This window comes from Myxine glutinosa, chromosome 5, assembly GCF_964187855.1.
Source record: "Myxine glutinosa chromosome 5, kmMyxGlut1.1, whole genome shotgun sequence".
Classification (NCBI taxonomy): Eukaryota; Metazoa; Chordata; class Myxini; order Myxiniformes; family Myxinidae; genus Myxine; species Myxine glutinosa.
In genome coordinates, this window is record NC_136265.1 from 160,068,696 (window position 1) to 160,083,456 (window position 14,761).

At 43.8% G+C, this 14,761-nt stretch overlaps 1 protein-coding gene across 3 annotated transcripts in view; it reads right to left on the reverse strand.

Annotated features, from left to right (window-relative positions):
* The window catches only part of SPATA20 (spermatogenesis associated 20), a 150,376-nt gene that overhangs the window by 62,183 nt on the left and 73,432 nt on the right, over positions 1-14,761 (reverse strand). For all 3 annotated transcript variants that reach the window (XM_078778946.1, XM_078778948.1, XM_078778947.1), the window contains 6 exons: positions 13,376-13,450; positions 13,062-13,274; positions 12,568-12,760; positions 7,180-7,348; positions 6,320-6,528; positions 5,966-6,165 (listed from right to left, as the gene is read on the reverse strand). In XM_078778946.1, the coding sequence (XP_078635072.1) occupies positions 5,966-6,165; positions 6,320-6,528; positions 7,180-7,348; positions 12,568-12,760; positions 13,062-13,274; positions 13,376-13,450 (1,059 nt within the window). The remainder of the gene's footprint in view (positions 1-5,965; positions 6,166-6,319; positions 6,529-7,179; positions 7,349-12,567; positions 12,761-13,061; positions 13,275-13,375; positions 13,451-14,761) is intronic.

Sequence of the window (14,761 nt, forward strand, 5' to 3'; positions counted from 1 at the left end):
CCTACCTGCTCATAGAACAGCACCATTTTTGTGTGATCATGATGGAGGTTTTTCAAACTTGTAAGCATACAGCATTGCCCTGCATTTGTTATGTAAGTTTGCCCCATTTAAAATAAAAATTTAGGGATCTGCAGCCTGACCCATACAAGACCTGCCCATCCTCAATATTGGGAATGATGCTCCCCGGGATGAGCTGGCCCTTAAATTGAGGACGGGTTGTTTTTTGTACAGATAAAGCTGCAGATGGCCCAACAGGGGAAAGCAGGAAGCAGCAGCTGCTCGGCCAGCCTGCTCTAAGCTGGAAAACATGCTATAGATATACATACAGTCGTGGCCAAAAATATTTGCACACTTTTTTTTTTTTTGTATACAAGATCGAGGCTCGTGAAAGAGCTAACATTAATCACACAAAAAGACAAACCGACACACAAAACACAAAAAACAAGGGGAGCGGCAGACAAGATGGGGAGAGAGGGGGAAGGACACAAACACAACATTTGAGAGCAGGGACATCGGGAGGACTTGGGGGGAGGTGGGAGAGGAATAAAACATATGAACACTGCAAGGACTCTGGGGTGAATTACCGGGGGTAGAAAAGATCAAGGTTTTCGATGGGGGAAGATAAGAGATGGTGGTGAACAGCTGTTTTAAAGACCTGGAGGGAGGAGTGGGATTGAAGGGAGTGGGGGAGTTTGTTCCAGAGGCGGGAGAAAAGGGGAATGAAAGAATGAAGGTGAGCAGAGAGCCTAGACTTTGGCAGTTTAACCATAAGAGGGTTGCAGGCAGATCTTGTGCGACCTGAAGGAATATTGGGGGGACAGAGCACAGAGAGAGCTGGGGGAGCAAGGCCGGAGAGGAGTCGGTAGAAGACAGAAAGACCACCAACCTGCCTGCGGTGAGTGAGTGAAAGGCCCTCGGAGTTGACTACCGAGGGCCTCGGTAGTCAACTCCGAGGTTGACTCGGAGTTGACTACCGAGGTCACTTGCACATTTTGCACATTTGCACATTTTTTCATTTAGCACATCCACTTGCACATTTTTCAAATAATGCATCATTTCTTCCAGAAAATTGTTGGAATTAAAAAATATTTTGGTATCCACATTTGTATTTCTTTGGTTTGCAGTGGAACAAAACTAAACAAAAGAGATGGAAAAAATTGCTAAATCTCAGCTTATGCCACACTGAAATCCTAAAATGGCCCGGACAATATTATTGTCACCTTTTAGAAGTTGTTAGAAATCATTAGATTTCAAGCAGGTGATTCTCCTTTACTTTGGAATCGAACTTACCTGTGGTGAATTGCAGGTGCCTGCAATATAAAAATCACTCATTCAACCAGTTTGAATAGAGAAAGGGAGTCATTCTGCTGTTTTGTGTCACTGTGTGCACCGCATTGAGCACGGAGAAAAGAAAGAAAACCAGAGAATTGTCTGAGGAGGTCAGACACAAGATTGTACCCAAGCATGGACAATCTCAAGGCTACAAGTCCATCTCCAGAGACCTTGATGTTCCTTTGTCCACCATACGCAATGTTATCAGGAAGTTTAAGGCCCATGGCATTGTAACCAACCTCCCTGGACATGGCCGCAAGAGAAAACTTGATCGAGGATTGCAGGGAAGGATTGTTTGAATGGTGGAGAAAGCACCTCAATCAACTGCCAAACAGATTCAAGCTGACCTTCAGACACAAGGTACGACTGTTTCAACTCACACCATCCTTCCCCAACTCAATGAAAGGGGGTTCTATGGTAGGAGACCCAGGAGGACCCCACTGCTAAGAAAGTCTGACTGGAGTTTGGCAAAACACACCCGAACAAGCCAAAATCCTTCTGGGAGAATGTCCTGTGGACAGATGAGACCAAATTAGAGCTTTTTTGTGAAGCACATCATCTCTATGTTTACAGAAAACAAAATGAAGCCTTCAAACTTCAAAGAAAAGAACACCTTCCCGATAGTCAAACATGGAGGAGGTTCAGTGATGTTTTGGATTTGCTGTGTTGCCCCTGGCACTGGGTACCTTGAATGTGTGCATGGCATCATGAAATCAGGAGATTACCATGGAATTTTGGAGCACAATGTTCAACCCAGTGTCAGAAAGCTGGGTCTCCATCGAAGTTCATGGGTCTTGCAGCAGGACAATGACCCCAAACACACTTCAAAAAGCACCCTGGAATGGTTCGAGACAAAATGCTGGACTGTTCTGAAGTAGCCAGAAATTAATCCAGATCTAAATCCCATTGAACACCTGTGGGGAGATTTGAAAACAGCAGTTAGGAGAAGACACCCTTCAAATCTGGGAGAAATGGAGCGGTTTGCACAATAAGAGTGGACCAAAATGCCAGTAGAGAGGTGTAGGAAGCTCATACGTGGTTATAAGAAGCACTTGACTGCAGCTATTTTGTCTAAAGAGTGTGCTACCAAATATTAAGTCTAGTGTGTAAATAATTTTGTCAATGCCATTTCTTTTATTTTCTGATTTAAAAGGATATCTTAAATTCTGAATTAAAAACAAAGGTTCTGTAATATTAACAGTGAAATAAAGAATTGTGGAGACCAAATACTTTTGCCAATTTCAACTTATTTTTAGAGAAAATTGTGAGTTATTTGATAAAAGTGCAAGGGTGCCAATACTTTTGGCCACGACTGTGTATATAATTATATACTTACATAATTAATTATATATTTATTTATTTATATATAATGTATTTTTGGTTTCCAGCAACAAAGCCGTTGATAGGCAAAGGCTGGTTATGGTGATGCGTTATTATGTTAGTTATGGACCCTGTCAAATCCAAAGGTTAATGTTAAACAATAATTGTTAATGTGAAAACTTGTGACAGCTTTGCAGTTACAACGTAGGGGGCCATGAGGGGGAGCTCGAGCTTAAGCTATTGTTTCACGATGTTTTTGCTTCAATAAATGCGAGATGAGAACAGACACTACAACTGAAGTATATCAGATGAACCGCTTTCCTTCTGTTGATTTGGTTTTCAATGTCATGCGTTTTATGTCCTCGAGACAAAACACTGCATTTAGCTCCTCTACAGTCAGTCACTCCTGCTTGCTTTGCTATGTAGTTTGTTTGACATAACTTGCTCTTTGGGGGAAAACCCCCACAAGATTGCTGAACTTGATTTGATAATGCTAAGCAGAACTAAATAGCCTTCACTGTTGTGCAGAGATTTGAACTCAGCAGCATGGTTTCATATTGCAATCTTATTGTACAAATTTGCATCCACAATCCACACCACTATTCTGTGTGACATGCACTTGTAGTAATAGTAATAGTAGTAGTAGTAGTAGTTATCGTAATAGTAGTAGTAATAGTAATAGTAATAGTAGTAGTAGTAGTTATCATAGTAGTAGTTATAGTAGTAGTAGTAGTAGTAGTAGTAGTAGTAGTAGTAGTAGTAGTAGTAGTAGTAATAGTAGTAGTAGTAGTCGTAGTAGTAGTAGTACAACTCGCCCCCTCAACCACCAGACCAGTTTCATCGCTTATTGGTCAGAGTTATATGATTGGTAGCATCTGATGTCCCGCCAATAAGCGATGAAACCGGTCTGGCGGCTGATAGAGTGTGTAGTATTGGGATCTTGGAAAAATGCCAGGGGCATAGAAAAGGCCCCTTTACATGGTATATGCCACGTGGCAAAGTATAGAAAAGAAGGGACATTCAGAAAATATCGCATGTGCATGCTGGACTACCTTTGTGTTCTTAGGAGGAACCAAGTAATGCTCTAGAAACGTTTATACAAAGGGGCGCCCTACCGATAGTTAAAACCCATCGGTACGTCAAGTTTTCTGTTTACCTTGAAAACTAAAACACATAAGATAATGTGCATGTGTGTGAAATCGAATTTGTTTTAAAAAGTTATATAAATATATATACCAGTAGAAGCCGAGAAACGTATTTCAGTTCCAATGTTAAAGCTGCATCCAGAGAAACGATCCCTTATAAAGGGAGGGCCGCTTTGCGCCTCCCTTTGATTCTCATGCATGTACTATGTGTGAATGTTTTGCAGCTGTAGAGAAACTCACGTAGAGTTTGAAACTGCAAAGCGCTTACCTTGTGCAGCTTTTCATGGTTGTTTTATTCAGCTTTCTTCAGCTAAAGGAGCATGGGATGATTCAATTTATTTATAATTCTAGCCACCTGGGGTAATTAATTAGGTGAGAGCTGATTGGTTATTCCTTCCGATTACATGTGAGAGATTGAGAGATGTGATTGGGTTTTGTTTTCATTTATATGTTGACTTATATTGGCATTGCACGTCATACATGCTTGGGAGCCCGGATGGTGCGTGTTTTTGCCGACGCTGTCGCTGATGACTCATCAAGAAGCGATGAAACCGGGCCGCAGATGACGAGGTGTGTGGCATTGGGATTTTCATGTATGTACTAGTTAATGTTTTGCAGCTGTAGAGGAACTCTGGTAGATATGCAGCTTTCTTTGGCTAGAAGAGCATGGGAGGAGTCTATATATATATATGGTATCTATATATATATCTATATATATATATATATATATATATATATATATTGTTGCGGATATGAGGCCTGTATTTTTTTGATTGTGTTGTATTGTGGTAAATTGGTGATGATTATTGTTTATTCTGCGCCCCCCTGCCTCCGGAGCTGTGTAAAGGTGAAAGGGCATCCCATAATTAGTCCACGAGCATACACGTCAGCCAAGTAATAGAATACCCCTGTTGATAGTTATCTCTTATTCTGTGTTTTAGGGTAAGGCTGTGTCTCCCATTAATTGAAGTACTCCATTGCACCAGTGAAAGAGAATAGATCCCCTTTCATTCCCATCCCCAAAATCCCCATTTCCTTCACATCCCCTTTCGTCATTGCCGAGCCTCGATTGCCCATATTACCTCCCCTCCAAAACCACCATTGAACATGTGCTCTCGTCGGAGAAGAAAGGCGTGCCCGCCCGTCGTCATCAAGGGCGGAGCCAGAGGGTCGCGCGACCAACCAGGGCCGAGGTGAGCACCCCGATGGGCGTGTCCTGAAGGCCGGCGGCTTAATCGCCGGAGGCGTTATAAAGGCGCGCACGCAGGAAGCAAGTGAGTCGGTTGCCAGAGAGAGTCGTGAGGAGTCAGTCAGTGGAGTCGGTGGTCAGTTGGTTGCGTTGGTTGCGGTGAGGAGTCGGTGGTGGTGGTCAGTTGGTTGCGTTGGTTGCGGTGAGGAGTCGGTGGTAAAGAGTGAGTGGACCAAGAACGAGTTGAGGGTTTGGACCAGACGAGTCGGACAAGGCCTGGCAAAGCACGCGACGTCCACAGCAGCCACAACAGCAGCTTGGGGGCCTGAACGGCGGTTTGGAGCAGGGCCGTAAAGGAACGGCGGCTGCTAAACGCGCCGGTTGAGCTGCAGGACCCCCTTGGACCTCCCTCTCCCTCCAGCCATCCACCTCCTGCCTTTCCACCCTTCTTGTGTACGTGAGTTTGTTCTGTTTGTTCTGCCCTGGGTATTTAATTAAGTCTGTAGGTAAGCTAGTATTTGCACTGTGTCACCTGCGTCTTATGTGTTGTAAATAAACCTTGATTGCTCCTTTTTGCTTGTGTAAATAATAAATCCCATTACTCGTCTGTACGTCTTCTCGTTTTATTCCTTTTCCTCTTTGCATTTCGTCGTTTTAGTCTTTTCCCAGATTGGGCAGCTGCGGTGCGATCCGGCCAAAGTTCTGGGTGAATCGGGGATCCTGTAACGGTCGCGGTTGGACCATCCGCTCGGCCCATCATACCATCTAAACCGCGATCGGTAACAATATATATATATATATATATATATATATGATGCATTTTTGGTTACCAGCAACAAAGCTGTGGATTTGCGTTATTATGTTAGTTATGTACCCCGTCAAGTCAAAAGGGAGTGTAATACAAGAATCACAGAACCATATAGCATTACGAGTTATCCTTGGCTGCAATAATTCCTCATTTCTATGCAAAGCCACTCACCTGCTTAACTGGGCTGTGGTAGGTGAGTAGACAGTACACCATCTCAGGTACAGCCATGGGCACCTTGATAAGGAGTTCACCAAAAGCTTGCAAGAGCTGCACCGCTTGTTCCTCCCATTCTGGACGTCCAGCGACTATGGCCAAGCGTAACAAATTGGAAGCAGAGACCGAGTTTCCCATGGGTTCAGCTCCATCCTGATCTGGTAGATGCAGCGACAGACATGTCAGGAAAGGAATGAAAGATCACAAATCACCTCTGAATATTTTAAACCATTTATAAGCTAAACTAATGCTAGATAACCATCCATGCAATTGACTAAAAACTGTGAGTCGCAAAACAAAAGGCTTTAGAACCTTCTTTCATGCGAAACAGAGGTCCGGGTCTTGAGGCCGGAGTTGTAAAATAGGCCAAGCCCTTGGAATCCCAGAAAAGCTCATTCTGCCGTTGCTGGAGACAAGCGGCCCAATCCAAGCTGGCGGTGTCCTGCCTCGCTTCGTACAAGTCAAGCAAGCCTCGAATAACAAAAGCATAGTCCGATAGCATTCCCGGTACCGGATCATCACTGAAACAAGTCGGAAGGACAAACCAGTAGATTCAGTCAGCATATGGTACATTCTGTTTTATACAGAGGCAATGATTCACCCAGTCCATATGCAACTACAGTAGAATTCTAGGTCATTAATAAAAACGTTGTTGGAAAGATTAATATTCAAAAATATAGGCAACACTAACTAGTATATCTTCCTAACAGGCAAGGCTGAGGTCCAACGTTTGAACCACTTCATCAGGGACCATGCAGGTATCATATGCCAGGTATTGTGTCCTCCAAATGGTGACCTGACTGCAATAGGCAGATTGTGAGAACTAACACACTGCATACTGCAGTGACATGATCGCCTCTTGGGGCTGGTGTGGGCTGGTATCGCTTGCCTGGTACACGTTGCTCGCACAGTCCCGGATGAAGACCACTCGGTGATTGAAATGTTTGTCCGAAGCCTCGCATCATCCTGGGCAGCAATACCAGCCGTCATTTTGGAAAAGCGGAGTTAAATGAGCATATTCAAATCCAGAACTTATCAGCACCTCTCAGAAGCATGCGAGCAAGAATACCACGACGCGCAATCGGAGTGACTGCTGCGTCAATCCTCCGAATTAGTTTGTGGACAAATGCCTGTCAGCATTGGTTATATATTGGGTAAACGCCGATACTCACAGCTGCTCGATAGTTCCTTGGGAACCTAGGTAAGTGCTATGCAGCAAATCCGTCATGGAGCTGTTGTAAAGATGAGTCTGCAGGAAGTGTGCAATACCCGTGGCTTGCTCCAAGAAGCGCTCTTCGCCGAGGATTGCTCCCGCTCGAGCGTACGCCGACATCGCAAGCCCTGCACACCGCGTTAATAAAGACAATTTACCTGTTCCAAGATATTGATGCAGAGCAGGGTTTCTTTTGTACTTACCTCCAGTCCCTCAGCCTGAGCTTAGTATCTGCATGTCTGACAGGATGGTACTTAACATTGAGCTGTCTAGTCAGGGTTCGATCCCCGGCCCGAGGATAAACTGCCCGGTTGATGCTTTGTACGTAGGGTGTTACATCACAAAGTACACCGGCCCTCAGAAGCTGTGTTACCCATCTATCAGCATTAGCTGGTGGATGTGAAATATCCCACGATGTCTTTTGGTAGACAAAATAGGGTAGGTAGCCAAAAAATAAAATGGGGTCTTTCAGTAGGCAAGTTAACGATATCCTGGCCAAAATCCCCATTCCTGCCCTAACTTAGCACTCTTGTCGGAGAGGACTGGGCACTGCCCGAAAAAGGATTTCTCTGAATTATCATGATGATATATCATGTTCTCAGCAGATATTCTACATATGAAGACACTGTGCACTCAATTATGTGTATATTGGTCTTTCGGTTGGTTTCCTAGCAACATAAATCTTTCCTATTGTCTCTGGGTTCCTATTTTCTTTCCTAATGTCTGGCTGCCTGCTCTGGGTTTGATTCTCGACCCGACTGCAAACCTGTCGGATTGACGCCTCACAAGCAGAGTGATGCATCAACGGGTGCGCAGTCCCTCGGACGGATGTAAAGCTGGAGACCGACTTTCTACCATGGGTGGAAGGTACAGATCCTGAGATGTTTTTAGACACAGAGGAGGTGCGGTATCACCAGCACCCTTAATTCCAAATGCCTCCTTTGATGTCCTCACCAACCCACATTTGGCAAGCCTGGAGAGAATGCGAAATATCCCTCAACAAGAGTTGAAGGAGGCCTTCATCCCACAGTGGAGTGAAAAAGTGTCATGCAATTGTAAGATAAAAAAAATACCTCCAGAAAAAAATGGATTATTAACTGTACATGCAAATGGGGATATATTATTTTCATTGAAATGGAATATGTATGTAAATGGGAATGCAAATGTAAAAGAAAATAGGCCAAAATGACCTCTTCCATTTCCATGCATAACATCTACAAAAAGGCACATCACGTTTGAGAGTTCCTTTGGTGCTTTGATGCCGACCAGCATATGCTCTGCTTAGTGTTCCCGTGGTATTTCAAATAGCCAGCTTTCCCAGTTACAGAAGAAAGGATCTATAGAACATGACTCCCTTGAGGCCCAGTTATAAGGTGACAGGTCCTCCAAGGCCAGTATAGATATTCAGGAGTTCAGACTCCCAGGAGGCACCTGTGATGAGACATAGAAACGATCCTTGCAAACTGGAAGACATTATTGTTTCCCATAAAAGGAAATCACTCCTTCTTTTCCTACAAGCACAGTGGTCTGAAGTGTTTTCGAAAGTTTTGTTCACATTTCCAGATTTTTGGACAGGAAGTTGTTCAAGCGTTGCAAGGTAAACAGTCGACGGAACAGACAGTTTGGCTCATCGAAAAGCTCTGTTCTACTAACCTGATTTGCTGCTCTTGCACATCCTCTTTCTGCTCCGTGCATACTATCATTTGCCCGAGGTTATCTTCCATCTGCTTGGAAGTCGGACAATATCACCGTATTACATAAACAAGGTGTAAAAACAGATTCTCGCTTCCAATCATCAGCAAGGTCATGGAATCCATCATCGCAGTTGACCCCAATTTCTTCCTTTTCTCCAATGGCCTGATCCCTGACTGTCAGTTCAGATTCAAACCAGGTTACTCTACTTTGGCTGGACATGCTACTCCTTCTCTCCCAACAATGCTTGGACATTGTACGAGCAACAATGCTGAACAATGCAACAATGGTGAACACCAAGCTTTCCACGAGAACTTTGTACGAGGACTTTGCACAATGGAGAACTGGGCACCCTCACCTTTCATCTGCAGTTTGATGGAGCACTACTCTCTCCTCTAGATTGGTACCCTTCCGTGACACCTCACTCAGCTTGGTGCCGTGGAAACCAATGTCTTCAAAATCAATGGTATCTCCTGCGATGAAGTTGAGCAAATCTCGAGGCCATTCTCTTTCTCATCACCAAGAGGTTGGTGGTTTCTCTATCTTATACCACCCCCTTTCTTTATATTGGTATCCATGGGGAGGAGGAAATTCCTCCTTAGGAAATGCCTCGCTGAGTGTGGTGAGAAAAGCGGCACCATTGTTGTGACGTCGCTGGTACCCATAGTGCCCTAGGAAGTGAGGGCACTTTCCCCAAGCTCAGTGGCTGTGTTTGTCTCATCTAACAGTCTTGAGTTGTGCCACATATATTCGCCTGTGTGTCGTTGGTTGTTATCTCAATATGTGGGTTTCAGAAGGTGGAATGGAGCCCTCCTACATCTCAATGTATTCACGTGTGTGTGTGTGTGTGTGTGTGTGTGTGTGTGTGTGTGTGTGTGTGTGTGTGTGTGTGTTAGCGCCACTACAAGCCTTAGATCATGCAAACAAAGCAAAAAAAACCTGCTGTGTCCACCCCACTCTCTCCACCTCCCTGTTCTTGGTGCCCCCCCCCTACCTCCCTCTCTTTCTACTGCTCTTTTTATTCTGTTACATCCTGGTACATTCTGTGCTCTAGGCCATCCATGAGCCTTGATGCTTTATCCAAAAAAGATTAAAATATTCTGTGATTGATCCCCGCAATATAACGCAACATGGCACTTTACAGGACAGGAGGAAGGCAACAGATGGAGATGGATGCGCATGCATCACCTACTGGGGAACAAACACGAATACTAATAAAACATAGGGGCAATACCCCTGGCGCTCACATGGTAGAATAAACAGTATACTGCACCGACTAAGGGTATTTTAAACCAATTTCAATGGTTGCGAAAAGACAGCGCAGCATGTAGAATCATACTAACATAATCATTAGACTTTAAACAAACAAAAAAATACCTATTTTGGGGGGCAACCCCTACCCCCTCCCCCTCCCATCCTGTATACCTCCTCAGACCCCAATTTTCCTAATGCCTTGAACAAACATTGGTACATCTCGGGTAATGAAGGTTGTGGTGAAGTTTCATTGAAATTGTGTGCAGTTTCAGAGAAAAGAGCAAATACCTATTTTGGGGGGCAACCCCCCAGTAGACCCCTCGGCCCGATTTTTTTAATGCTGTGAACAAACTTTGGTACAACACGGGTGGTGAAGGTTGTGGTCAGGTTTCATCAGAATTGCGTGTGTATATTCTGAGAAAAAAAGCAAATACCTATTTTTGCGGACAACCCTCCCATACACCTTCTCAGGGCCCGATTTTTTTAAATGCCGTGAACAAACTTCGGTACATCACGGGTGGTGAAGGTTGTGGTCAAGTTTAATCGAAATAGTGTTTGTAGTTTCAGAGAAAAAAAGCAAATTCCTATTTTGGGGGATCAAATCTGGATGCACTTTGACCCCCGGTAGACCCCCTTAGACCCCGATTTTTTTTAAATGCCGTGAACAAACTTTAATCACAACACACCAAATATCATTTGTGCCAAATTTGGTCACAATCCCTTCAGCGGTTTCGGAGAAGAAGTTTCAAGTGTTGACAGACGGACGACGCACCATCGAATAAGCTCCCCTAAACTTCGTTCCAGGTGAGCGAAAAAGTGCAGAGGACAGAAAGAGACACCTTCTTGTCAACAACCGTTTTTACCCTGCGCTCGCGAAGCGAAAAGCGGGGTTAAGCATTCAGGTACGTACGTACATGTGCCGTGTCTACATTTAAAAAATTCATTTTCTCGGCAACCGTTGGTCCGATTGACATGAAATTTTCCCCATAGAAGCGCCTCCTCCTGTAGAATATTTTAATGATTATGATGACGTCACAGGTCACGTGGTACAGGCGCCATCTTGGAAAAACTTCGCACCTCTAAATCTCTGAAACCACTCCATGGAGAAAATTGAGACCTGGCTCATTGTCAAGTACTCCCCATGGGGAATAAGATATGTTAATGATGATGTCATCGGTGCCTTCGTTATGACGTCATAATTCGACAAATACAACACTTATCAATCCCATCATTATTTTAAAAAAATTCAGCAACTGTTTGTCTGATGGGCATGAAATTTTCACCATAGGAACGCCTCCTTTACCTCCTTTAGAATATTTTAATGATAATCATGACGTCATAGGTCATGTGGTACAGGCGCCATCTTGGAAAAACCGAAAAATGTTGCACCTCTATATCTACAAAACCGTTGCATGAAAAAAATTTGAAACATGGCTCATTGTAAAGAAGTCCATATGGGGAATAGGTGTTAACGATGACATCATTGGTGCCATAATTATGACGTCATAATTCGACAGGGCCAACGCTTAGTCTGATCATTTTGAAATGTATTGAGCGTGATCTATGCAACAATTATATTAGAGAATATAAATGTATGATGTTATCGCTCACGTCGTCTGGCAGCCATATTGGATCAAAGAAAAAAAATGTTCAAAAACAGAAGAGTTGGCTCGCAACAAGTTGTTTTGATAACTTTGCTTTCCTGGGTTGTTACCAATTGTGGAATCAAACCAAGACTTCAAAATCAATCATATCGATCTCCTGCAATGAAGTTGAGTCAATCGGCCTATCACCTTTCCACTGCAGACAGGTCAGTGGTCTCTCTGTCTTCTACCTCCTCCTTTCTGGTCTTCTGCTCTCTGCCCTCGCCATGCTTTGTCTCCCCCTAGGTATCAACAGGAAGCACGTGGTCCACCAACATCCTCCTTGTGAAACTTCACTCATCTGAATTCATGTTTTCCCTGCCTGTAGAAGCACCTTCCACAGTATTCAATCTCATTCTTCCCTCTAGGTCTTCAAGACAGCTGTCAGCCACAATCTCAAATCATCTCCCATCCAAAATCATGATCTCTTCCACACCGGTTAAACCACCCTCAGCCACCCGGCTGCTGGTTGCATCATTTATGTGGGCGCGTCTGCCGCTGATGCAATGGCTCTCTATAACCAGTTATCTGGTACTCATTTTGCCGACCTCGGAAGGATGACAGGCTGAGTCAACCCCACCTGGCGTTAATTTACGGGATTCAAACTCAGGACCTTAGGACCCCAAGCCCACCGCCCTAACCATTAGGCCAACACCAGGTATTTTATTTTAAGTATATACATGTTACTACTACTAGAAATATCTGAAAGTGTCACCACTTCACGGACGCTATTCATCCAATGCTGTACCTCTCCTCACCATTCCAGCTGGCCAGTAGCTTGGTGTCTAGGTGTGGTCGTGGACGGGATTTTCTGGCCTCAAACAGCGTTTTCCGAGCACTGTCCAGATTCTTCTGGAGGCTTTCCCGAGAAAGGCCAAATCGATCTGCCGTCAGCTCTATGGAATAGGCCTCATGCAGCACATTCTGCCCAGCGAGCTCTCCGTACGGATCCTGGGAAGAATGTAAATCCACATTCAGGTCAACTTTGCGCCAATCCCTGACAGCGGAATAGCACCTTTCAACATTCAATTGCATCTAGGTGTAGTACTACACTTCTAATTCGTTCGCATGCAGCACAAGGCTTCGGGGTAGCAACATTGGTTGAGATTCGGGATTTGCCAATGTCCCATCTGAAATTCAGCTACCCCAACCCACAATCCTCCATCCACGTTCCAAATGTAGAATTCAGACTCCGATGACAAAAAATACATACGACAGGGAAGCACAAAGTCCATAGGATAAGCAGAATGACCTGTGCAGAATTCACGTTCCCATTTTCCTTGACCCAGTAATGGTAAATGAACACATCAGCAAGTGTTGCTCCTTCAGTGCTCTCAGCCAATGGCTCTCCAAGCAGCTCCCTAATTTTGGCCTCTGTCCATACATAGAAAGCTCCTTCTTTCTTTTCCTTGGCATCAGGGCTGGGAAGGGAGTCTGCATCCTCAGCACTGTAAAACCCTCCTTCCTGCCACCCATACAACAAAAAGCATGTCCTGGAATCCAACTGTTACAACTATCGCTCAGTTGCTTGAAAGAACAAATTTCGTTTTACATCTGTGTGCCAACCTCATTGAGCAGTTCACGGCCCATGTAAAGTAGGACATCTTGAGCAACATTCGCATAAAATTCATCTCTTGTGATCTACAGAGGGAAGACAGATGAAACAAAAACAAAGGTCGATTTATTTCACAATTTGCAGGGCTCCATTGTAAATAATTGTTTAATATTATATAAACTTTTGAGCCTGCGCAACGTTTTCTTTGCAGGAATTTTCCAATAGCTTCAAAAGAGTTACATGTTGCTATGCAAATGTGTTGTGCCTGGTGGTTATTAGTCCCCTGCCTGGATGCCTGGATTAGGCTTACTCTCCGTCTCTGTCAGTCCGTCCCACCTGTGCTTTTCTGCACTTCTCCCCATACCCTTTAACATATTCAACTGAAACTTGGTACATGGCTTTATTATGATAAGTTACAGAACAAGTTTGAGTTCCGGGACGTTTCACCAATGTTTCCCGGAGTTATGGCCTTTTTGCTTGGAACAATAACATTCATTGCGACCGGTAGGGGACATGTATTGCAAAGCAATTCTCCCTCTCATCCTCCACAATCTCATGCAGCACAACTGACACAATAATGTTTTGGCGCTTGCAGGACTTTGGTCGTCACATGGCCAGCATAAGTTTTTTAGAGGCAAAGGTAAGCCAGTGAATTTGGCCAGGATGTCAGCACGCAGCGATATACTCTGCTTTTAAAAAAAGATGCAGATGGATCTTGAATATCCACAAGCAGATGCAAACAGATGGGATCCCATCTGAAAGCTTAAAATCCCATCTGAAAGCTTAAAATCCCATCTGAAAGCTTAAAATCCAATCTGAAAGCTTAAAATCCCAGATGAAAGCTTAAAATCCCAGATGAAAGCTTAAAATCCCAGATGAAAGCTTAAAAACCCATCCGAAAGCTTAAAATCCCAGATGAAAGCTTAAAAACCCATCCGAAAGCTTAAAATCCCATCTGAAAGCTTAAAATCCCATCTGAAAGCTAAAAAACCCATCTGAAAGCTTAAAATCCCATCTGAAAGCTTAAAATCCCATCTGAAAGCTTAAAATCCCAGATGAAAGCTTAAAATCCCAGATGAAAGCTTAAAATCCCATCTGAAAGCTTAAAATCCCAGATGAAAGCTTAAAATCCCATTCGAAAGCTTAAAATCCCATCCAAAAGCTTAAAATCCCATCCAAAAGTTTAAAATCCCATCCGAAAGCTTAAACTCCCATCTGAAAGCTTAAAATCCCAGATGAAAGCTTAAAATCCCAGATGAAAGCTTAAAATCCCATCTGAAAGCTTAAAATCCCAGATGAAAGCTTAAAATCCCATTCGAAAGCTTAAAATCCCATCCAAAAGCTTAAAATCCCATCCAAAAGTTTAAAATCCCATCCGAAAGCTTAAAATCCCATCC